This window comes from Coturnix japonica, chromosome 2, assembly GCF_054131305.1.
Source record: "Coturnix japonica strain WE chromosome 2, WE-NBRP24, whole genome shotgun sequence".
NCBI classification, from domain to species: Eukaryota; Metazoa; Chordata; class Aves; order Galliformes; family Phasianidae; genus Coturnix; species Coturnix japonica.
Window position 1 is genome coordinate 23,177,303 of NC_140664.1, and position 27,239 is coordinate 23,204,541.

Here is a 27,239-nt window from a genome sequence, read left to right on the forward strand (position 1 = left end):
GTAGAATGATAGTAAATGTTGAATATTTTATCATCCTAGTATACAGCCCTCTGCTAGACCACAGAATAACCTACATCACTATTAATTTTTCACCACTTATAGTAGCATTTCAACAGGAAACAACCTCTTATTGGTAGGACCCCTTTCACTTATGTCCAGCCTTCTAAAAGTTCTGCATAAGATGGTTAACTAGAAAAATTCTTATGTCAATCAGAGAGGAGCACACTTCTGAGGAATGATTCCTCTTATTCCTAGGTGATGAAAATGAGCAATACCCTGGATATGAACTATCTCCAAGTAACCACAATCTTTCTCCTGATGTAAAACATTTTTTCCAAAGTCTCACATTGTTACATGTTGTCTACAGGCAGAACCTGTACAAAAGGCTTGTATACTGATATGCTGAAAAAATAATGAATAAAAATAGGCAATATGAATATTATAGAGGTCTAACTCTGAAACTTCTATAGAAACAGTTGCACTGACATTAATTTGTGGTTGTTTTCTTTTCAGAGTTTATGGTAAACCTTGTAACATGTCTAATTTTTTCAACAGCCTGTAATAAAAGTTAAATGTGGATTTTTGGAGGGGAAAAACTAAAGTGTGAGATGAGTCTGTAATATGAGTCTGATGTTTAGTTGTTTAGATCTATATAAATCAAAAAATTCTAATATTTAAGAATTTGCAAATATAAGGGGACTACACAATGAAACAAATATGGGCATCCCATTTTGAGAAGTACAGCAAGATGCCCATATTTTCCATACTGGGTTTTCAGTTATGGTGACTCAGAAGTGGACAATATGTACAAATAATCAGCAGGGGCCTGATGGCAAGCATCTGAATGACTAAGTTCCTTGTAGGGTTTGTCCAACATAGGTAGTTCTCAGTTCATAAAGTTAACTATGCACTTTTGGAACTATATCTTGACACAGGCATTTTCAGTTAGGGTAAATATACCATAAGTCCATGTCTAAAGTTGTACACAAGAGTAGATGCCAGCTATGGCACTTGAACACTGTCATAACTTTGTGCATCAGTTAAATAAATAAGCACACTTATGGTATCCATGAGTAACAATAAAAATTAACTTTTTTTTTTTTTTTTTAAATTACCTTCATCATTTGTTGTTAAGTATCAGTGAGTAAAATCAAATTCAATGAAAATGTCTTTCAAGTGAAGAGTGCTCCACCTGTGTTATTTCTTTTACTATGTTCACAATTTCAAAGACTGTTTCTCTTTCTTCTCTCCATAGGAAATGATCTGTTTCTAGTTGCTGTGCATGAACTGGGACATGCTCTGGGCTTGGAGCACTCTAATGATCCTACAGCAATTATGGCTCCTTTTTATCAGTATATGGAAACTGACAACTTCAAACTACCTAATGATGATTTACAGGGCATCCAAAAGATATATGGTATGTCATGTTTTAATTAGGAAACTTGAACAATGTTGCTTAAGAATGTGTTTGAGAACCTCCTGTTCACTCCATCTCTTTAAAAAAAAAAAAAAAAAAAGTTTTAACCATAGCACACTTATTTCTGTAGTACTCAAAAGTAAGATAGTAATATGAATTGACTACTTAGTTATCAAAGGATTGGTTATAATATTGAACAGTTCCCTGAATAGATCAATTTTGAAGTCCCAGAAAACCCTTCCCTGTAGTAAGTGTAGATATGAATTCTGTATGAAGTAACAGAAAGTTGTAAACAAAATCAAACCAAAACAATAACTGTATTCTGCCTATGGGCTGAATCTAAAATTAATTCCTGTATTATTGTTTCATGCATTTCTAAAGCCATAACTTTGTTCCTGATTTTAAAGTCTGATTCTGTAGACATTTACTGAACAGTTGGAGGTATTTTGTTGTTGTTTGTTTGTTTTCCTACAATGAAAAAACTGTTCTGTCTCTATCTATATTGAAATATCTGTTTGGTCTACTTCTGCCATGCATCCAGTATGAATAATTTTACTCATCTTGTTTAATATTCTCCAATCCATTTTCTATCACATTTAGTTATTTTCAGTTTAGAAGCTAAATTGAATATTATTGAGGCCATTCCTTGCTCATCTTTACTGCTACAAATGACACCTATGTTGGTATAGAACAACAGTACTGCTAATTAGAACTTTCCTGACACTACTTTATGTTTTATATTAACAAGCTTTTTAAATACCATATTATCAAGTACTGATAAATATTTTCACAAGCTTAAACAGTACCTTCAAAATGATTGGCTTACCATGATTTTTTATTTATTTATTTATTTATTTTTTTCCTGTGTGATTAGCTAAAAGGAAGGTTGTTTCTCATGACCTCAGTTAATAGTCTAGACTCAAAGGCTAGACAACAATACCTGGCCAAAAATTAACCACTAAGCTCAAACAGCTGTGGGCTATACATTAGGAGAAGTGTGTTACCCCTGGGAAGTAATATCTGATATCACTTGCAAATAGCATATGAAAACTTTCGTTTGGGGTTACAATCTTTCCAACGTGTGCTACTGCACACTGATTTCTTTGCTCTCTTTAAAATGAAAAGCTGGTATGCCACAATAAAAATGTCATGCCTATTAAAATAATTGCTCTGATCTGCAGTTTTGCTCCAAATGCCATTATAAACTGTAAATTATAAATGCCACAAACTTTAAAACTGTGAATGAAGTAAATGCCATATTAAGTAGGATGACAGTCATAAGGGGAGTTTACCATTTCCTTGTATAGTCAATATTTTTCTCAAAAAAAAAATAAGTGCTTTCAAAAAACTATGCTTATTGTGAATAAATATCAGAAATTCAAAGGACATTCTTGCAGTTTTAGGGTTCTCTTTCTGTTCAAATGTCTTTCAGCCTAGTCATGCAAATTATGTTTATATTTTGAAATCAAAACTGATTTTGCATTTATATGATTTGAAGACGGAGCTAAATAGAATGAGCCAAATTAGCATGTTCATCTTGTTTCTAGAAATATCACTGATCCAATGGAGACTTTATACATATAACAAATGAGTAACTGCAGTAATACATGGTGAAAGGGAAAGATATATTCAAATGAAAGTAAGGAATTATGCCATTAAAATTATAAAAAGCATCTGCATAGGAAGGCCATTTGACTTTTGAATAGAGAAATTATGAGTGGGACAGTTATTTTATCTGCCATCAATCCTTGTATATTATGAACAAAAATGCATTTGCAAAAAGAAAAATGTTTTATATTATACAGCTTGGATTTCATTTTAGTTATTCCTTTGCATGTTATCCTCAGAAATCCCTTTAATTACTAGGTATCTAGCTTTGTTAAAATCACTGACAGACACGAATTTTAAATTAGATATAAATAATTAATAATTAAATAATTATATATTAATAATTAATTATTAAATTAACTTTGTAATAAATTTGTGAATTAGGGTATTTGTCTATGTGGATGCCTATGATTTGAATTCCAGTTCCAAGAACTTTTAGACACAGCAAGGAACATTGTGGAAAGCTTGGAGTATATCCTGAAAAAGATACTAATATGTCTACAAATTGGGTTAGCGGTAATTATATAGGCATATGTGAATTGACAGGTAGAAGAAAAAAAAAGATGGCTTGAAAACATTGATTGCTGATGCTTTGATTGGTAAAGGGGTTTTTGTTTTTGGTGGTTTTTTTTGTTTGTTTGTTTGTTTGTTTGTTTTGTTTGTTTGTTGGTTGGTTCATTATTTCGTAAAATTGACAATCATAGAATCATAGAATTAACCAGGTTGAAAAAGACCTTGAAGATCATCAGGTCCAACCACAGATAACCATAGCACCCTAACTCTAACAGCCCACTGCTTAATCATATCCCTGGGCACCACCAGGATTCAGTCTTAAAAATTCTTATTCAGTTGGTACATGCAATTAAGTACTTCTTAGCTGAAATGATAGTGGAATGTGCATCCTTTGCAGATTTTTGGAAGGATGATGCTAAATAGTGAAAAATAATTATTTTCTTCATTAATGCCTTCCACTACATTGGAGGTTTTACACTGCTTAGCTTTTCTGTTTTTTGTTGGTTTTTTGTTGGTTTTTTTTTTTTTTTTTTTTTTTTTTCTTCTTCTTCTTGGAATGTCACTGATAGGAAAATAAATTACATCTTGGTGCCATTTTTAAAGGTCCACCTGACAGGATCCAGCCACCAACAAGACCTCTGCCAACAGTGCCACCTCATCGTTCGATCCCTCCAGCAGACCCACGGAAAAATGATAGACAACCTAAGCCTCCCCGGCCACCCACTGGTGACAAACCTTCCTATCCTGGGGCCAAACCTAACATCTGTGATGGGAACTTCAACACTTTAGCTATTCTTCGCCGGGAAATGTTTGTTTTCAAGGTAGGAGGCTGTGAATTTTTCAATGTTACATCAAGTGTCTACATTTCTGCATTTATGTATTTATTTATTTTTTAAAGCATACTCTCATTCACTGTGACTCCACTTTCCCAGCCCTCTCACAGTTAGAAAGTTTGGGAAAGAAATTAAAAAGTAAATATACACATGGCTTAAACATCTAGCAGACGGTTGCTGTAATGTTCTAAATTGGGAAAAGACCCACGTCAGCAGAAACTGTAATGCCTCAAATTGTAAAGGTAAATAAATTCAGCATGTTATGAAGAGATAAAAAAGCATAACTCAGCTCAGAAGTAGGAGGTGGTAAGAATGACTCTGTTGGGAAAACAGTCACGTCCAGACATACAGTAGATACTGTATCTATTTAATGTATGTATTTAATTCTGATTTGTTTTTATTTTGCCTGGAGATGAAATTTCAGCTCTACAATTAGGTCAGTCATTTACACAGGAAGTACCTAAGTCTTTGTCACAAAAATACAAAAAATTTACTCCAGTTGTATCATTGTTTCCATTCATAATCTAGCTCTGAGCTTCTAAATGTAGCATTTGCAACAAACTGAACTAAACAAACTAAACTGAAAACAGTCTTTTGATAGAAGGTCTTTGCTAGGGCTCATGAACATCAAAGCTGTCTTAGGATAATGATCTACAACATTGTATCCAGAAAGCATTCCGTGTTGAAGAATAATTACAGAATTCTTATTATTCAGTATCTTAAAATACCTTCTTTAAAATTATTGCTGTGCAAATGTTCTGGAAATGTGCAACAGTATAATCTCTTATTTTGAACTATTTGTGTGACAAATATGCTTAAAGTACTGGAAGAGTAGAATCTTTTTTTTTTGTATATCTGTGACATGATTCAACATGGATTGATTGCAATTTTTCTTCTACAAGTACATATGAATTTGTCATTAAACAGTCCAATGCTTTTTGTTGACCTTACTGATGGGATCCATTTCCCCCATAAAATGTTTTCTTTTCATGTGCGTTATTGCTCCAGATTAATCTCTTTAGCAGTACTGCTTGGGCTTTTACTGTCTTTAGCATACCTCAAAAACATATTTAATGATAGCCTCTCATGAATTCACTCAAACTTTTTGAGCAACCTTCACAACACAGTGGGCAGGTATTTCTTTTTTCTTCTCATGAAGATCTAAGGATTATTCCATCCCTGGGAATGTCAGACCTTTTCATTTGGATAGATGTTGTATCTTCGAACTCTAGGAGGTCCTGAACTATCAGTCTTCTATGACTAAAACTCAAAGGTTAAGAAAGAGTCTAATTTTCTGACCTGACATTAAACAGGATATTAAACAACCTACTTCAATCTCACATCATCCACCTCAAGAGCAATAGAAAATACTGTCATTTATTTTAGACATAAATCAATAAATAGTGAAATGCTATCCCAGTAACACAAAATTTCCTGTCTAACCAAGTCTGTATTCCTGGAAAAATAATATTGATCATCATTACTGAACACTCTCTGCTATTCTGATTGAAAAGACTGTAATTTCTTCAAAAAGTATTTGCTGCTTATTGCCCTAACATTGTATGTTTATTCTATCACTTACATGCTTACTAGTGTGCAAACTGCCACTGTATTCCAACAGCTAAAACTTCATTCATGATCCACATCCAAATGAGGAAACATGGACAAATATTATTAGAAGGAAACAACCAGAATCAGAGTGTGTATAAATTTTATGTTTAGAGACTGACTCCAAAATTAGGTTACTGGTTTTTTTGTTTTTTTGTTTTTTTGTTTTTTTTTTTTTTAAACCAAGGTGTTGGGAAGAGAATAAAAATATACAGTTTCTCCAGATTAATTCCTTTAGGGTCCTGCAGTTCCCTTAAAATAATTTCAGAGTATTGGTAATGTGGCAAGGCATAACTTGGGTTATATACTAAGCAGTAGGATTTACTTAAGTATAAAAATCCTGACTTTGTAGTCTGAGTGTCTTTGAATGCTTGCATTAGTAGGCTTCACCTTTCTTGCTCATAAAATAATTTTCTAAGGAAGATTTTGATCTACTAAAGCAGTTACCTTTGTGGATTTCTTTTTCATGTGATTTGGGGTTGGTTTTGGTGTTCTGATGTTTTAATTTATCTAGTAGGGCTTTTTTGTTTGTTTTTGTTGTTGTTGCTGTTGTTCTCTTGTTTGTTTATTTGGTTGGTTTTGTTTGTTTGTTTGTTTTGCATGGGGAGGAGCATGGAATGAGCAGGTAAGGGAAGAAACTAGATAATTTTTCTACTTTTCTTTGCAGATGTCAGGGAGAGGGAAAGCAGGTTACGAGTGATAGCTCACCATATCAGGCTGTAGCAGAACAACAGGAATTCATTTTCAAAAGGTATAAACTGAAATAAGGAATGAATTCAGGGAAAGCATCCCATCCAGCAATGGAGAAAGTGAAGCTGGGAGTTCAGTGCTCTAACGCAACAGAAAAGATCAACGTCCTTGGCCTTGCCATTTAGTGAAGGTATAAAGAAAATCTGGAAAGACAGGAGAGATGGGCTAAGAGCCGGGTGCAGGAGAGGTGGAGAAGAAGCAGGGATTGATGGCAGTACAGTACCAGGTGGAAACAATTAAAGAAGTGTTATGACCTCCAGTGGAAGACTTATTGCACGATGATTCCTAAATGAGTTAAAATTCATAAAGTTGGAGGCTAATCAAATTACATCCTTTGCTTTCTTACTCTTTATCCACAGGTTTGAAATGACTGTGTAGTTGCCTTTTGAATGGTATGTGTGCTCTGTACAAATTTCAAAATGAAAATAGTGGATATCTTTATCTCATGGGCCAGTCTCAAGATCAGGTGCTCAGTTTGTTTAAATAAACCTTAAAATTGCTTGGGAGCTTAGACACAGAGTTGAAGAATGCAAGCCCTCTGAATAATTAAATTCTAATTTGAACATAAAACTGAAGCACAGAAAATAGAGATACACCGCGGATTTCTAGAAGACTGCTTATCTTGTCTGTTGAGCTGTTGGGTATATTTAAGTGTATTGAAATATTAGAGACAATTCTGTATTCAGTCAAATCCATTAACTTTGTGGGTTTAGGAATATCTGATATTCTCAGGTGGATATAAGTAGAGTAAAACTGAGTAAGAGTGAAGTTAAGGAGGAAATGAAATTTACAGTCATCCTTCTCTTTTTTTTTTTTTTTTTTTGCCATTGCTTTGACAAAGAGGCAATCCTAGTAGCACTTGATAAAATTTGTGTGGTTTTAGAGAAATGAAATAAATATGTTCTTCATGTAACATTACTGGTAAATACAAAAGTAAAAGCAAACAACTTGTCAAAGATTCCCCAAAGATCAGCAAATAACATTAGAATTTCATGTGTCAACTATCTTGGGAGAAATGATTGAATCTTAAGGAAAAAATATTTTTTCACTTAATATATATGGAATTTTAAAGTTGTTTAAGAAACAAGTTAATGGTTCCAATATAATCTGGAATGTTTTTAGTATTCATGTTGGAAAAGTTAATTCATTCCTTCAAGATCAGCATGTTTAACCACTTCCATATATTAAGGTGTTTGTTGAAATGTAAAGTGTAGGAGAAGGAAGCCTGTCCATCAGAGGAAGAACATTAACAGCTCAGAGTAATGTCTTATCAAATATTAGTATTACAAACAGTAGAGTAGCTGTTGTAAGGACTCAACAGGCTGTGTTTTACTATTTTTCATTATTTTTTCCACAACTTGCAGAAAATTGTTTTCCAGTTCTTCATTTGCTAAGAACCCCTGTAAAACATTTCTGAAGTGCCAAACAAGCAAAGTCAGTTAGGCTGTCATTACCACTTTACATTAGTTTAGGCAGCAATTTTTCTCATATATAGTGTTATAGATGCCATTCAATAACCCTTTCAGAATTTGTATTTATATAGAGTATGCTGTTAAACACAAAAGGAAAAACAACAACTAGCCCTGTTTCTTGTTATGTGGTAAAAACAAGAGGATTTTTTAAAGCATTTTAGCATTGACTACTTAATCATAACTGGTGATCTAATAAAATAAAAATAAAAATCTAAAAGACAGAGAGAATGTAGAGACAAAGAAGCAGACACGATATGAGACCTGACTCCACAGTATTTAAAAGGATATTTTTTCAAAGCTATCCTAGACTGTTTGTGTAGCTGTTTTTCATCACGTGATGTTGTGGATGTCTGGTCTGTCAGCTGCAGCCTGGGAAAGTTTAGCAGAGGAAGCTATGGAAGTCAAGACTTCAAGATCTGAGAGGGGAAAATACTTGACATCTCAGCTGTAAAATATTAGAAGTGGGAAGTCAGGAGAAAGCTAAGACTGCAGAGAGTAGACTCCTTTCTCCGTGATTTTCAAATTATTGTTAGGAAGAACCATTTGTTGGGGGGTGGATAGCATTTTTTCAGATCAGTCATATTCCACGTTGAAAAGAAGAGAGAAAAGCAGGGAATATTCAGTAGGGACTTCAGTGACTTACAGTAGATAAAGCCCATTGTAAATGTATACAATGGATGGTCTATAGCACAATGCAAACTGTAGAATATCAAGAAGGACAAAAGCATGGAAATACCAAAATACCAAAAAGTCATAATTTATGTATTTTGATATATGGCTACTTTTAACTAGCTGATGATATAATATTTTCCAAATGTTATTTAAACCTGTCATTATCCTCTTCTTTCATATAAACTCCCATGAAGTACTAGATGACCTCAACAAGGTGTCTCTAGAGCCTTCTCCAAGCTAAACAAGCCTGACTCCCTTAACCTTTCTTCATGGGAAAGGTGCTCCAGCCCTTTGATGATCATCACAGCCTAGAACAGTTCAATTAAACCCTCGCTCTTCCCTATCACCTTTAAAAATAATTATCTTGGTCACAGTTCCTCTAAAAGATGGGAACCCAGTTATAATGGCAGTTTTTTTACCCAGAACTTATTAACCTATATACATATTATTACACATATAAACATAATCTTTAGAAAGATTTAAAGAATTACAACCATATATTATTAGGGATTTATTTACAGGGGTGTCAGTGTAATGTATTTACATGTTATTCAAACTCATAAACAACTTGAGCTGATTAATAATCAGTTACAGTAACAATCTGTACTGTCCTGCTAATAATACTTGTGTTACTCATATACTGGCCTATTGCAAAGTATAACCTTAGAAGGATACATGACTCAGTATCTTCAGAAGGGCTTTAGATTTGTCAGACGGAAGAGTATTGTTTTTTCCAAGAAGGCTTTGTTTTCATTGGCAAATGATATGGTGTAAAAGGATTTGATCAGCATCAAAGCAGATGGTAGTGAGCTCCTCTTATGTCTGTCATATGTGCTTTGCTTTTAATTAGATACAGTCTGTCCTCTCAGGCCAAACAATTCCATTACAAATGTAGTTCAGATTTTTCTGAAGGGCAGCCACCCCTCAGACACTGGTGTCTTTGACTGTGGGCTCCTTGATGGTGTACCACACAATGCTTTCATTCAATGCAAGTAATGTTAGCGTGTTGTTAACATGTCAGTGCCCACACCATCTTGCCCTAAATAAACCCTCCTGTTCAACACACGTATTATTATTTCACTTCAAGCTATTTTTTGAGTGACACAATAGTACCTGCTGTTTGGCCATCTCCTCACCACATGTTTCTATGATGTACATCACAATACAGCCCAGGGCAAAGGGGTAGATTTAACAGATGTCCTGAAACATCAGCTTGAACTTACAGACTAACATCCTTCTGAATTTTATTTTCCCCGAGATAAATACAAGACAGAATACCTTGTTTAAACTCAAGTTATATTCTATCTAAACATAGAAAAAATCTTTCCTGTTGTAAACCCTTACAGAAAATCTGTGGAGCCTTTGGAACTGCTCAAAATCTGACTGGACAGAGCCCTGGGCAATCAGTTTTATCTGTTTTGAGCAAGGGAGGTATTTGGGTCTCCAGAAGTGCTGTCAGTGTCACCCTTCTGCGATTTTATGTAGCAACTGAAATGTGAATATTACAAAGGAATAGAATTCCAAAATGTCTTTTAATCACTTTCTTTCCCCTCCCTCCACCAAAAGAGGGATTGAGCATTTTTTGATACTCGCCCAAAACCTATGTACATCCCTTCCAATCTCAGCCATTCTATGATACTGTGAATCCACTGAAATGTGGTTGTTTCAACAGTCTATGTTCCAGTAGCATTTGATCCATCATTTATTTTAGGCTACAGCCCTTACAGGGAGTAAGTAGTGAGATTTGGTCAGGAGTCTGATTTTTGAGTGATATATTTGGGTGAGGAGAAGGGGACAGGGACCGCAGGATATGTGGCTGCTGTTTATGAGGGGCTAATGTAGGAAGGAGAAAATTTACTTTCTCTAGCTATGCAGGACATATTCTCTCCTTTCTCCTTTCTCGATATCAGCCTTCAGGAGAAATCACCATCCTTCTCAAGGGTCCTGCTCTGTTCTAGAGCACTTTATTAAAGGACTGTTTTCTTCTGTTCTCATTATGAACAACTATCACCCACACTTCTTTCACAGAATTTACATATTACAGTGAGAGAACTCTGGGACCCAATTAATTTTTCACTTATTGTTTTACTACAATGAAAATCACTTAACAAAAAGTATTAATGGAATGGTAGAGTACAAAATGTATTCGATTTTTAAACTTGCCTGTTTTCAAAGATTCAGAGTTTGAGTGCACTGATTAAAAAAAACAAAACAAAAAAACAAAACAAAAAAAAAAACAATCACTGACAAGAGAATTGCAAAACAAAAAGCATTATTGACAAAAAATATTTGCAAAATCTCTCAGCAAGGAGAAATCTAAAATTACATGGAGGCATATCTTCAATTCTGTACCACCAGCAAGTGTTGGAATATTAACAATACACATTAATTGGAGCTACATACTAATGGAACCAAAGGGAATAATTTCAGAAACCCTTCAAGCACAAAGATTAATTGCAATTTCTTTTTATACAAAATGGTAGTCTTTCAACTAATTTAGGTAAAGATTCTGGTAAACCATTGTAATGACTTGCAGCGTAAGCTTTTCCAAGAAAGATATTGACCATTCTTGGAAATATTTGCTTACTTTTAATTTACTGCTGAGGCTTTATATTTTGTATATGTTTTAGTTATTCATTTACATTTCTATTTATTGCCCATTCAAGGGGTTAAAGATCAACAACACAGACGTTTAGTACAGATTAAAAGAAAATCATACAGTTTGTCTCAGACTATAGATTGAAATAGGGTGGGAACAATTTAAAGTAATGATTTAAAACACATCTGTCCAGTGTGAGTATCTTAACTGAGGAAAACAGACTGTATTATTCGATCAAATAATGTACTTGACAAAAGAGGTCAGTGTTTTTCCCTTCTCCCTAGCAGTGTTTTTTCTCAGTCTTACCATGATAGAGCCTTCACAGACATTTAGTGCTTTAAGTTGTAAGCTATGAGCTTATCTGTAATCATATTTAATTTAAATTATCACATATTCACTGTTAGAAAGTCCTTCAATGTTTTTATTGTCTAATTCCACTATCTGAGTGATAACACAAAGACAGTCAAATATCCATCAATTTTATACCTGTTTTGTCTCAGTGGATGTTGTTGGCTAATCTTTCCTGGATGTGAAACTCTCCATCGTCTGTTTTCCCCTTTGGTCATTTCTGTCAATATCAGTGCTGGATCATTTCGGGAATAGATGTGTTCACCCACAGACTACAGTGCAAACCTCTGCAGTCTTTTTTCTAATCCTGCCACTTCCATGGACAGGAAGATATGCTTAAGCTTGCAGCATGGCACTCAAAGCCAACTCTGGTTCTATTTTTTGTTCTTTTCAGCAAAGTTTCACAGAACACAAGCATTAAACTGAGATCAAACAGCATATATTAGTGTCTTAGCTGTTCAGTGGCTTGAATCCAAAATAACTCCTCTTAACAGTTCCTTACACAATCTCCTCCCCTATTTTCATAAGTTATCAGCTTATCAGAGCTTATTGATTCATTCACTACCTAAGCAATATGAAAGACTGACTTATAAGAAGCCTGTATCCACATATAATTTTAAAAGCTGAATTTGGTTATGCCCTGATCTGTATGTCTTACTCTTTTCTAGTGATCTGTGCAGACCTCTCAGTTCACAGAATTGTACAATCATAGAATTCTCTTCCTTAGGTTGGAATAGACTGTCAAAGATCATCTGGTTCCAACTTCCCTTTCATGGGCAGGGAAATATTTTGATATATCTTCCAGTGGTTGCCCAAAGCCTCATTCAACTCTTTATGGATGGAGGATCCACAACTCCTCTGGGCAGCCTGTTCCATTGCCTTACCTTCACACTGAATACTGAATATGACTTATACTAGAATTACACTCCTTGATAACAAGTTTCTCCAGATCTTTTCTGCAGGCTCCCTTTAAGTAGCAGAAGGTTAGTACAAGATATGCCCAAAGCCTTCCCTTCTCCATGCTGAACACAGCTTCTTCAGCCTTTCTTCATAGGAGAGGTGCTCAAGCCCTCTCATCATCTTTGTGGCCCTCTCTGCCTTCACTCCATCAGGTCTCTGTCCTTATGCTGCAGGCCCCCAGAGCTAAATGAAGTACTCTAGATGGGGTCTCATGAAAGCAGAGCAGAGGGGGAGAATCATATTCCTTGACCTGCAGCTACTTTTGATGTCGCTTCTTACCTGTGAAAGCTATTTCATTATTTACAAACAACTTCTTGTTATTTCGCTCCAAGTATTTAGTTAGCTAGTTTGTTTCAATCTGTCTTGTCTCCTCAACTTTTTAATTACAATAACTACCCTTTGATGTTGGGATTTTTTTTTTCCTTTTAAACATTTCATTAGAGGATTACCTTGGTCAATGTGAATAATACAGGTACAAATAAATAAACTTATTTGCATTTAGAAAGATTGAAGCGTAAAATAAAATGTATTCTTACTTTGTTTGCAAGCGTCTTGTATCAAAATGCATCCTAGAGTACAAAGATTAATGGATTAAAACAGTGAATATTCTATTAAAATATCTATAAGAATGTTTGGAACACTAATTTCCATGTTAGTATGCTATGAAGAATAAGTTTTTGACAGGTGGCTTTGATTAACCTTGTTGGATACAGTTTTGTGCTTCCTTGTCTTCATGAGCAGTTGAAAAAAAAAAAAAAAAAGAAACAATAAAAATAAAAATAAATAGGAGGGAACAATAAAAACTTATTGTAGAAGTGGTCTAGCCATGTACTGTATCTGGAAATGACGACATCATTTTTACGCTGTTCCTTACAAATGTGGAGCTAACAATTTCTGATGGATAAGAAATAGATAAAATATTATTTTAAAAAAGAAATAAAAGTTGTATTTAAAAATGTAAGGACAGAAAAAGGAATATTTCTTATTTTCCTCTTATAGTCAAGATAAACAGCAAAAATAAATTGAAAAGAAATGTGGAAAAATAACTTTAAATTTTCTACATGAGCTTACTGGCAGTATGCTTGGTCTTCTCTGCAAAATATTTGTTTTGTAAGATCTATGTTATTGTTGTTAAGATAGTATAGCATACTGCTAAGGAATATTGTGCAGCTGGGGACACAATCCTGAGAATATTTTAATGCTAATATTCTATCTATTCATTGGTTTTCAAAGCCTGTTTACAACTTTATTTAAAGGGAAAAGGTTGTCCACAATTACTGACACTCTTTTACTTCATGAAATAGTGGAGTTTGATAGTTTGAATAAAAGTGGAGAGTATGACATACAATATCAATGATAACTTGAGTGATGAAGGAGGTTGCAAAATTACTATTAATGAGATTTAAAATAGAAGAGATGCACAAGTATTTGCCAGATTTAAGCTTGCAATCTGTTATTAAGTATACTGGTTATGTAGTTTCCCATAGCACTGTGTGGAGAGTATATCAGTGTAAGAGAAGTACCAAAAAGTACGTGTTTGTAACTAGAAAATCTCTGACACATTTAAACAACATATTCAGCATGTCTTCTATAGTATTTCCAAGAAAAATGGTAATGTGTTGACGCAGTCTGTATAGATGCAGGCCTTACAGAAACATAATTTCCATTCCAGCTCTGTTTTACACTATGATTTGTAGAGACAAGAACAGCTGCTGCAGAGTAGACATCTTCACCTCATACTGGTGTGCAACAAGTAATTGAACCTTTTCATTCTTTAGCCCCAAATATATACTTAAATGCTTTAAAAGGTGATTATTATTACTATATTATGTGGAGAGGCAAGCGTTTTAATGTGAACATAATACTTTTTTTTTTTTTTTTCCATTTGAGTCACCACTGCAGTTTAAAAATAACATCTAATGTATATTTTATATATACATACACATGTATATGTATATGTATATACATGTAATATATGTATATATTTTCCCAAGACCAGGATTTTGTTGCATTTTTAATGACAATTTTATTATTATTCTTGTTACTTATAAATGTGCAGTTTCTTATTTTTTTATGGTGCAGAATCATAGAATCACAGAATTGTAGGGATTGGAAGGGACCTCTAGAGATCATTGAGTCCAACCCCCCTGCCAAAGCAGGCTCCCTACACCACGTCGCACATACTCCATGAATTTCTGAAACACATTGACTTGAACTCCCCAAGGAAACAAGCAAGATAATTAGGTGCAGACCATTTACAGAATGTTACGTAGACTCCAAAGTGCACTCACTACTGGGGAAATAATCAACAGCTCTGTTAAGGCCTAATGTTCATTGGAAGAAGAGATTTGTACAGAACTTCATGTACATGTGCCGTAACTTGTAGTGCATTAGAGAGAATGGGAGCATTCCAGGGATTTTTGGCTGCAAGCCTAGATTTAATGTCTTCAGGGGTTTTTATTGTGCTTCTTTTATGACTGGCTGTTTGTTTGTTCATATTGAATCATCATCATATGGCAGTAGGAACATTTTATGGAGACAAAGTCTGTTTTACTTTGGACAAAATCAGAATGAACTGAAATGCTGAATCCAGTTTGGAACAGAGAAACCAGGAGGAAATATAGCTGTTTCTGATGTTGTTTGTTTGTTTGTTTCCCTGTAACTGAATTATCTAATTGGCAATAATACAAGATTAGTGACATGACTTGTATTAATTTCTTATAATTTCTGTGTTCTATAACACATCAGAAAAGTCATTGAACCTATAATCTCCAGTTGCACTATACTGCAAGATCTAGCACTTTTAGACTTGCAGTTGGAATAGGTTTACTGGAAAAGTTCTGGTATAGAAGACTTTCCAGGAAGACTTAAGTGCTCTCTGAGTATATGATGATAATTTTGTATTTGGTGTACTCTCACAAGAGGCACAAATCAACCCATTGTGTTTTTTAATATCTGAGAATGCTGAATTCCATGTATAGTGTTATCCATCTGCTGGTGGTAATCAAAGACTCAGTGGCATAATTTAAAAGTATTCTACATAATAGTTTTTACTTGAACTGAAGTCATTTTGTATATACTCATAGAATTTTATTGTTTCAGGGTATCTGAAAAGGTTAAATGATACAAAGAAATGCATTAATATCATTGCTATGGTCAGCACAAGAAAAATAAAACATATGGATATGCATCAAAAGATTTTATAAGACAGTTGAAAAAAACTGATAAAGAAGAAGATATAAGGTATAATATATATATATATATGTGCCCCGGTGGCACAGTGGTAGGAATGCCGCCTTGCAACACTGGGGCCCGGAGTTCGAATCCCCCCTGTGGCGCAAGTGGTAGAAGTGCCGCTCTGCTACACAGAGGCTCGAATCCCGGGGGTTGGACTCGATGATCTCTAAGGTCCCTTCCAACCCGCACAAGACTATGATACTATGATGATAAATTTGAATAACACAGAAATAAATAAAATAACTGATATATTTAAATCACTATTTACTAATGAGAATATATCAGAAACAAAATGAGGACACATTTCAAAATATTAAGCAAATATTTGAGGTAGCAGCACCCGCGAACCCAATAGTGTGTATTGTTGCTAAGAAGACCAGTAGTATCCTGATGTGCATTAAAAAGAGCATCCCTATCTACTCTGCCTGGGCAAGGTCACATCTGGAGTACTGTGTCCATTTCTTGGCACTTCAGTTCAATACAGACAGGAAACTTATTGTGATAGTCCAGTGGAGGGCTGTTGTTTTTTCTTCCAAATCCAAAACATAGCATCATACCAGACATGAAGAAAATCAACAAAACAGGAAAAGAGATTACTAGGAGCCAGGAGCAACTCCCTTATGAGGAATAACTGAGTCCTAGAACAGGTTGTCCTGCGGTAGACTTAGAAGTTATCTTATCAATGCTTAGAAATACCTAAAGGATAGATGTCAAGGGAACAGGGGAAGACAGTTTCTGGTGGGCCTAGTGATAGAAAAAGAGGCAATGATGTTCTATCTGAACATGAGAAAGAAATACATCAGTGTAGTAATTGACAGAGCTCTGGAACAAGCTGTCCACAGAGACTGTGTAGTCATTTTCCCTGCAGATATTCAAAACTTGGACACTTTCCGGTGCAACCTACTATGGGCAGCTTGCACTAGAAGGGAAATTGGGCTCAATGATCTCCAGAGGTTCCTTCCAACCACTGCTATAATGAATTTTTGTGAGTGTGCATCCAAGTGTTCTTAAGTGAATGCCGAATGCTAGCAGCAATTTTAAGAGATGTCTCGTTTGGAATGAAATTGTTGATATGGAGTACTGTAAATTTGTTAGTTTGAATGTAGAGAATATATTAAAATTTTATTATAAATGTATTATGAAAAATAATAAAAATGCTGCTTTCATCTACACTGGCAGGGGCAACAGCAGTTATTAAATTAGAGAAAATAATTAAAAATTATGTTGCTTAGTTACATTCACCTGAATACAGACAGGGAAGAGCCAAGGCTCACATGAAGGCATCTCTTTCAAAAGATATTCTATAATCAATATTATAGATGCCTCTGAAAATAAGCTACGTTCACTATATTCATTTGAAAAAGTTATTTCTCCACAGTTTCTACATGAATTATGCCAAAACTGTTACATAACAGTTTCGCAGAATCACAGAATAACAGAATAACTGTTACTGTTTGAGAATTGTCTGACTGGCAGAGTGCAGAGGGTTGTCGATGGCGGTGTGGTTTCTGGCTGGAGGCCTGTAACTAGCGGCTTCCCTCAGGGGTCTGTACTGGGTCGGGTCTTGTTCAACATCTTCATCAACGACCTTGATGAGGGGATAGTGACCACCCTCAGCAAGTTTGCTGATTACACGAAGTTGGGAGGATTGGCTGACACTCCTGAAGGCTGTGCTGTCATTCAGTGAGACTTGGACAGGCTGGAGAGCTGGGCAGTAAGAAACCGGATGAGGTTTAACAAAAGCAAGTGTAGAGTCTTGCACCTGGGTAGAAATAATTGCATGCACCAGTACAGGCTGGGGGAAGTCCTGTTGGAGAGGAGCTCTGCAGAGAGGGACCTGGGCGTCCTGGTGGACAACAGACTGACCATGAGCCAGCAGTGTGCCCTTGTATCCAAAAAAGCCAAAGGCATACTGGAGTGTATTAAAAAGAGTGTGTCCAGCAGGTCGAAGGAGGTGATCCTCCCCCTCTACTCTGCCCTGGTGAGGCCTCATCTGGAATATTGTGTCCAGTTCTGGGCTCCCCAGTACAAAAAAGACAGGGATCTCTTGGAAAGAGTCCAGCGGAGGGCCACTAAGATAGTGAAGAGCCTGGAGCATCTTCCTTATAAAGAGAGACTTAGGGAACTGGGTCTGTTTAGCCTTGAAAAAAGAAGGCTGAGGGGGGACTTGATCCAGGTTTATAAATACCTGAGGTGTGGGAGCCATAGTTGTGAGTCTGGTCTCTTTTCAGTAGTGTGTGGGGATAGGACTAGGGGTAATGGGATGAAAGTACAGCAGAGGAAGTTCTGCACGAATGTGCAGAAGAACTTCTTTACAGTGAGGGTGACAGAGCGCTGGAACAGGCTGCCCAGGGAGGTGGTGGAGTCTCCTTCTCTGGAGATATTCAAGACCTGCCTGAACGCCTTCCTGTGTGACATGGTGTAGGGAGCCTGCTTTGGCAGGGGGGTTGGACTCGATGATCTCTAGAGGTCCCTTCCAACCCCTACAATTCTGTGATTCTGTGATAAATAAACAAACAAGAAATAAATAATTTAATGACCTCTTTAGGCACTTTACAGTATAAAATCTAAGGCTTAAGGGCCTTTTTTTTTTTTTTTTTTTTTTTTTTTCCTGATATAAATTATATGTTGGAATATTGAGGGAAATACACAAAGTACTTGGATTCATATCAAGCATTTCAGAGTTGTCATATGATAGAAATAGAATTACACTTTTTCTAATGTAAAACATTACCATAAAGAATACTTCAGCTTTGTCAAATTTACTCTGAAATAGGTGAATTTCTTGTCCTACCACTGTTATAATTAATGAAATGTAAATGCCATAAATCATAGTTACAAATGAAGGATGTGGATAGGAGATGAACAAATGATTCTTCCACCTAATCTTCCTCCTAATCTTTCTGAGATCATTTCTGAGATTTCTACAGGCACACCTGTAGAAATAACTATTTCTTATTGTTCTAGGGGGGAAAAAAAAATGTAAAATCTGATTAGAAAATGTGTTTAAGCACCTACAATGGGAAAAACTGACCAGATACATCAAGGGATAACTTGGCTGCACAGCAGATGCTTGATTTTTTTAGACATTTAAATGGTCACAGCAGAATGTCAGTTTCATTAATTTTTACCTTTTGACCTTTGGAAAGGAAATTTACCTTTAGGTTTGTTTCCTAGTTTGGTTTGGTTTCAACTCTTTGCTGTTCACAAGGCTGTTGTGTGGTTTTATTTATTTATTTGTTTGTTTGTTTGTTTGTTTGTTTATTTTTAGTTTCCCATTCCTTGGCTGATATGGAGTTTTTACCCTTTCTTAAGCAAGTTTTTTGAGAGAGGCCACCATCTTGAGTGTCAAGCTCAGCTGTGCCCTGCACTGGGGCCATTGCAGCCTACTGGAATTGGTTGGAATAGGTTGTGAATAGCATGCTGTTACTTGGTCTCTCTTCACATAGGATCCCTGCAGCCCCTACAACCGCCACCTGGCACTGACACTGTGTACAAATGTCCAGAATATTCACTCAACAAATTAAAAAAGGAAGCCTTTGAATAAAATAAGAAATTCAAAATAAATTGTAAAAGAGAGGACCAAGTACACGTCTTAGATCTAGTATTGTGCAGCACTAGAAATGGGAAAGCTGGGATGCTGTATTTCATTGAAATTAGTTCATAAAGTTAGGAGGGATTTCAGAGGGTTTACCAACACTTTGGCTAATTGACCATAGTTTAAAATTTAGTTATATTTTTGCTTCAGCTTTAGTTGCAGCTTCTTTTATTGCATCCTATCTTTATGGTACATAAAACAGTAGCGGACATTAGATGAACAAGAGAGCAGATTGCAATTTTATTTAGCATCCGTGAAGGAGATGAATTTGGCATATTAAAAATTGAAGGGAGAAAAAAAAAGTTTTCTTTTTTTACTAATAGTCTTTAAAAGTATCTACAGAGTGCCATGGACTTTTGACTCCTTTGGAAAGAGAATTAGCATATTTTAGTCTCTAATCTTTGAACTCTAACCATTGGATTATTGATCCTCTTTTTAAAAGTACAGTAAAAGAATTCAGCATGAGTTATGAGAAAAGGTTTTGCATATATATCAAATGAGCAAAAGAGGCTATTCAATTTAAAGCTTCCTCAGAAGATGAATCCAAGAGAGCAGATTTCAACATAAACAGAGCCCAATTTTGACCATGTGTTTTGGTTTAACCTGGTGGATGACTGAGCACCATAAAGTCATTTGCTCACCCTCCCCTTTCCAGTGGGATGGGGGAGAGAATCAAGCAAAAGAAAAAAATAATAGTTATGATAAATATATACATATGTTTATGTATATAACAAGTGATGCACAAGCGATTGTTTACCACTCCCTGACTGATGCCCAGTTAGTCCCCAGGCAGCAGAATAGAGTGAGATTAACTCCTATCTCATTTAAAACTCCTTCCACTTGATGGCAATTGTTATAGAACATCCCTTTGGCCAGTTTAAATCAGCTGTCCTCATTCTGTTCCCTCCCAGCTCCTTGGGCCACTCTCTGAGAATGGTAATGGCTCTGTACAACACAGCACAGAAGTAACTGTTAACATTGGTGTGTTATCCACATTGTTTTTCTCAAAGAAACAAAAACATGAAGTCATCCCAGACACTCTGGAGAAAACAATTCCATCCCAGCTGAAATTAAGACACCCTGAATAAATTGTTTGCCGTAACTTTATGTTGTCATTTACATAGAAAAACACATAAAATAAGTGATACTAGAAAAATATACATGCTACTTCTTAGCAAAGATTTCCTAGGTAATATCATTCCATACATTTCATGCTTGAAAATGTATTTACACCGGTAAAGATTTCATGTCAGTGGTTTGGCTGAAATCAAACACTTTATTTCAGGTGAAGTGTTGCACTTCCTGCAAACAACAAATTCATAATTGTACCTTTATCTTGACTCTGAGTCATAGGCAGTTCTTTTGATCTTAGTGTTGGTTAGATAAACATATTTTTAAGAAAAGGGTTATGTTCATTACAAACAATGGCTGTAATTTGTGCGGAGGAGTTCTTCAGTGTCTCATTAGCTGATTAGTAATGGGAATTAGCAGTAGTTAAAAAGTTGTATCACAGTTATATTCTTGCAAATGTAGGGAAGCATCAGAACGTGAAATGTACTTGATGCTGGCTTTGCATCTATGAGATGGTCTGATGTCCACTACAAAGTACAGAATCTCACTGCAGAAGATGCTGAGGGTTTTTTTTTGCTGAGCAAAGTTAAAAGATTTTTGGGTTCTCACAGAGGTTTCTTAGAGTGCATTTTCACCCCATTATATAGTCATGCTGTTGTCACATACTCATTAGGAGAGATGAATTGGTTTTACTAGTTCAAATCTTCCAACTCATTATGCATTCATCTGTTAGAGACTGGATAACAGTCCATAACAGTAGGTATGGCAGATAACAGTAGTTTTAAAGGAGCCTTGTTTCATCTTAATGTGAATCAGCTTAATAATAAGATGAGGTAAAGTATTCAGTCTGTATATAAAATAACCCATTTATTTAATTGTTTATTGAAGTGATCAAAATTGGTAACATCCATTTAATGTCTGATTCCTGTGTCACTAAAACCGATTGTTTTCTTCTGTGTAATAAGTAGGAACCGAAGTAGATCTAATCAATACATTTACTTGCAAATCCTGTATGTATTAAAATAGAAATAATAATAATGTCAGAACTCATTCTCAAAGCTAATATATTTTTTCTACTTTTAAATGCCTTAGACTGTAACTCTTTCTTCTGCCCCATTAAATTAATAATAATAATAATAATAATAATAATAATAATAATAATAAAATCTCACAAGCATTTTTTCCTTTTTTCCTATTATGTACATTGCTCTTTTAGGTTAAATGCCGTAAATTTCTATTTTTGGAATGTTGAAAATGGATCATAGGAAAGAAATAGAGATATTCCCCAAAGTAAGTTGGAACTAAGACTTGAAATGTGTTGCAGGTCCAGTAGCAAACACTTTTATCCCCCATACCCTGGTGAAATTCAGATGAACAAATGGAGTTGATGTGAAAAAGTAGCTTTTGAAATTAGATCAGGATTTTTGAAAGGATTATTCCTGATTCATAACTACTTCAATTAAATAAATAATATTCACCAAAATTTATGAAACTTTGAAGTTCTCTCATGAAGGTTTGTAGTTGTATCTCATTCTCCCCTGTAACGTGTTCTTAAGGAATATAGACTCTGAAGGTTTTATTCTCCGATCTTTCTTTGTACATATCTCTTCTTTCTCTGTAAGAGAACAATTTAAAATTGCTAAAGATCATAGCTCATTATTTACCACGTGCTGTTTTTGCATTGCTCAGATAGAAAAAGCTTACGATTCACATTGGTTGATTTTTTTTTCAGTTTGCCTCTCCAGCTTTTCATAGCTTCTGGGAATTTTTGATCTTCTATTGACAAAGGCTTGCATTTGCATATGATGAGAGATGGCTTTTGGGAAAAGGCATGACCCAGGCTGAAACCTTCATGTATTTTGTCAATACTATTAACCTACAGTATTAATTGGAATTCAGCATTTAATTAACTTTGATTTAGGGCAGAAGTATTACATTTATTTGACTTTCTGTGGAAAATTAAATTGGCGAATCAGTGATCTCTGAGGAACAGAGCCATAGGAAAACTACTTTCTCTTGCGGCTGCAGATTCTCTGTTTTTCAGTTTTGCATCTCATTCCGTCTTTTGGAGGTGGAATACCCTTAACAGCACTATATATATAGTTTAACATCACATCTTTTCTTTCCTTGCATACCCACAGCAAGTTTTCTTATTCTCTTTAAAACCAGCACAAGACATAATTTCTTCTTAAAGGCAACATAATTTTCATTGCCAAGTAGGTATGAAAACAATCACAAAAAATGTTTCCAATTTTTTTTTCTTTTCCTTTTTCTAACTCCAAATTTTGAGAATGTGCATCATATTGGGCAGTTTTTCTGTTTTTAGTGAGTGTTGTTTAGAGCTCAGAGTCAGGGTTGAGGGGCTGCGTGTCATTGCAAAATTGTAGGTTGAGTTCATCAAATGTAAAATAAAGAGCAGAGCTCTAGAGATTCTGCAGTGCATTAATGTTTGGTGACTGTTATTGCTTGGGAGATGAAGGAGAAAATGGCATGCTGAGAAAAAAAAAAGTCTCCATTAATTTTGCACTAAAAACTCTACTAGTTTGATTTCTTAATATAGATTAATTGAGATATCTTCAGATGGTTTTTAATTGTCCTACCATCAGTTTCATCTCTTAAGGAACATGAAAAACATTTATGATGAGAATAAATACCATGGAACTGTATGTAATCTATTATGATAGAAATACAGATTTAAATGTCCATTTTTTAAAATGAAATGGTAGCATTTTTTAACAATGCAAAATAGAAAGAAAAGGTACAAAGTCTTTGATTAAGAAATGATTCTAAAAAGGTTCATAGAATCCAATAAAATGAAAACAATTTACCTCAATCATCACTGAAATGCAAGTTTGCTTGTTATATTACATATTCTTATTATGAGACAGATCTTTTTAGCTATAATGCAGTCTTCCACACAGGATTTTCCACAAGGAAATGCTTTTGTGAAAATTTTTGCTATTACAGTGCAGAAACTAGTGCATTTTATTCCCTTAATCTTTTCACTAAGCTCAATCTGTATGGAGAAAATTATCTACAATGTTTACTGACAACACAGAATGGTTTTTGTATCATCCCTGTTCAGTTTATTTCCTCTTAAAAAATTTACATCAGTCAATCTGAGTGACAGTTCCTGCTCATTCTTCCTACTATTACTCTTCGTCCATAATAGTATTTCTGAAGTATCTCACAGTCTGTCCTTTCTCAATGACCATTTTCTGATTCTTAAATATATTGTTCTCTTTTGAATTCAGTTTTGATTTTTAGTTTGTTACAGTTCCTGTTTTTTGAACTGGGGATAACTGTCTAAGTTTAATTGACTTAGTATGCCTGTGGTTATAATATTTAATGTTATATTATTGTACAATATCCAATCTGCACTGAGATGATCCAGGTATTTGGAGCTAGTTGTTAATGGCTACAGATGCTTACAAAAAAAAAAAAATAAATAAATAAAATAAATAAAAAAAAATTATTGCTAGCCAGCAAGGAAAGGCACTAAAATCTATGCACTCAATCTGTGTGGTTTTTAGGCTTGGAATTGCAATGCATGTAACAAGTCATAAGTTCAATCTGTCTGCAGGAGTTAATGTGTTTTGTGGAAATAGAGTAATTAGGAGTATATTAAACCAATATAGTGGAAAGAAACAGCTTTTCAATGCACAGTATTTCTCAAAAGAGACAAAACTGTGTTTATTTAGTATAAACAAGTATGCTGAGATGTGTTTCATCAGAGAAACTTTTTCAGACTATTTGCCTTAAGTGTGAATGAGTGAATTCTTGAAGTGAATAAGCTTTCTTTATGACTACGCCTACTTTCAATTTCAGTAATAGCCAGACTTCATTGTAAATGCATTTTCCAATGTTTGTATCTGTTTATCAAAATGCAGATGATAAAACTGCTAGTAAGCATAAGTTTGTCATGGAGAAATTCAGTAAATTTTGTCATATGTGCTGAAACGATTCATTCTTTTTATAAACAGAGCCTTCCTATTTGGTACCTCAGAAAGATCCTTGGTATGTTTCATTGCCACATTTTCTCAAACTGAGCTCCAGAGTTTGAACTCTGGCAGTCTAAAATTGTTAGGTCTGTTAAGTTCATATAAAATACAGCCAGGAAAATTCAATTTACATAAACAAATTATCCTGTCAGTGTTCAGCAGCACCTACCTTGCCCAATCTTTTAAATTGTCCAAACTTCCAGTACTGTTTTCAGGTATTTCCAGATACTTACTTCAACCTATTGGTCTGCCTATCTCTGAAAATATATCTCTTGGCAAATAATGTGATTCCTTCTGCCTATTTATGCAAGAATTTAAAAATACTAAAATTATACCCTTCCAAAATTTTATTTCTGTGAAAGTCTTTCATCAGTCAGTTCCTGGAAGACTGTAATGCTGTATTAGTACAATTTAAGGACAGGGGGAAAATACTAATGGAATTTAGGAAGGTCAGTGGGACAAATTCTTTGGTAATGTTGGTACTGCATTGAATTTCCTGAAGTTTATACTATTAAGAAATTTATACTACTGCACATCAGAAGGCAGAGCTTGATATGTTACGCTCAAATTACGTTTCAGAATGGAGTACTTAGACATTGAGACTTGTCGAATATGAATATCTTATTTCAAGCCATAGATTCTTTCTTCTTAATATTTGTCAGATATATAATTTTTTTTTAAAAACCTTCCTGAAAACAAAAAGAAGGACAAAGATCCTAGATTAGATCTTGCAAAGGACTGCTGTTGTTGACGGTACAGAAAATGAAAGTGGGTAAATGACGGCTGAACACCAGTGAGCAGCTGTGACTTTTCCTAATTGCTTACAAGTTTTCACACTGGCAGCTGTTATGTTTCCATACACATTTCTGCAGATGTCTGTGTATGTCATGAGTTGGCATGTTTAGAAAGGAATCCATAAAAGTAAAGTGTAATTAATTCTTAAATTATCACCTTTGGTTTAGGGTTCTTCTCAGCCACAAGTGGTAGGTGACAGGGAGAGTGTATCAGAGAGTTGTCATTGCATGTTTTCTTCTCTGTTTTCTCGTTTGTCAATTTGTTCATGCCTAGGGACAGAAGATTCAGGCCTAGTGGGCCATGATAGTAACTGATACCGGAAAGAAAGGAGTTGTTTGGTTACTTTTTGGAAATTTTCTATTTGCTACCCCTTTTTTATGACTATAAAGCCAGGTTCACATGCAAATGTTTTGAAGTTATTTCTAAATTTGTAATACATAATAATTCTAACATTTTAAAAATATATAACTTTTAATCTTGTTATTTTATCTGTGTTTTAGATTTCTTTGTAAAATTTTAACTTGTGTTAATTTCATGTGAAAAACATAATACAATACATAACTCATCAAATTCTGGAAAAAAAAGTTATTAAATGTAGGTATAATGATCATAATTGGTAAAACTAGTGTGCTTGGGTTAGCATATTATTATTATTATTATTATTATTATTATTATTATTATTATTATTATACGGTGATCTAAAGTTTACAGTCTTCTGAGGTCACATAACCAGATTTTCAGGGCCACATGAGGCCCGTGGGTTGCAGTTGTATGTGCCTTCTCTAAGCTGTGCCATTTCCCACAAGAGCACAGATCTCTTTTGCTTAGCAAGTTGATCCATACTGAAGGCGTAAAACACTGGTGACAGATATCTGTCAGGATAGCACTTTGTCATATAAGGGGATTTGTTCTATTTTATATAATATTAATAATGTGAAAATGTGTATAAAAAGTAAAATTCTTGACTAGGCCATCTGTTTTCAACAGGAACTTTTTGTAGTACCACTTTGGCTCTTATAGCAAAGTTATATTTATTGATGCCTACCAAATGCCTTATATATTAATTTTTCAATTGAACATTCCTTAGCAGTCAACAAGGCACCTTCCATATAATTCTCATTTAACGCAGTAGCACATCTATCCCACAGGGAGAAACCATTTTAAGTATCTTCAACATAAAAGAGAATGGTGTTGAGACGATTACAACATCTTATGCAGCACACTGAGCACTCTACTAAACATTATCTGCTCCACACAAGCAGTTCAGGTGGACAGCTTATTCTAACTTCAGGGAACGAGCAGTTTTGGCACATTTGGAATGAGAGGAGGTAGCATGAATGCAAACACAAATACAATTATGTGAACACCAAAAGAATTTGCACTAAAACTGCTGGGATAGGCTGCTCATTATTTCCAGGATATCAACTTATATATCTAGGCCTCAAAGCACAATAAGAGATGTATATTTGTTTTCCAGGATCAGTGGTTTTGGCGAGTCAGAAACAACAGGGTGATGGATGGATACCCCATGCAGATTACCTACTTCTGGAGAGGGCTGCCTCCCAGCATTGATGCAGTTTATGAAAACAGTGAGGGGAATTTTGTCTTCTTTAAAGGTAAGAAATATCAGAATTTGTGTAATACATTTGACTGTGATGATTTTTTGGAATATAGTAATTTATTTTTACTAATGGTTTGTAAATTATGTTGTCAATTCCTAGCTAACTGAAGAGTATATGAGTTATGGTTTTTTTCAT

At 34.9% G+C, this 27,239-nt stretch overlaps 1 protein-coding gene across 4 annotated transcripts in view; it reads left to right on the forward strand.

The window, feature by feature from the left end:
* MMP16 (matrix metallopeptidase 16) overlaps positions 1–27,239 on the forward strand; it is a 158,849-nt gene that overhangs the window by 114,404 nt on the left and 17,206 nt on the right. For all 4 annotated transcript variants that reach the window (XM_085537238.1, XM_015855974.3, XM_085537239.1 and 1 more), the window contains 3 exons: positions 1,256–1,417; positions 4,142–4,359; positions 26,960–27,098. In XM_085537238.1, coding sequence (XP_085393364.1) covers positions 1,256–1,417; positions 4,142–4,359; positions 26,960–27,098 — 519 coding nt within the window. The remainder of the gene's footprint in view (positions 1–1,255; positions 1,418–4,141; positions 4,360–26,959; positions 27,099–27,239) is intronic.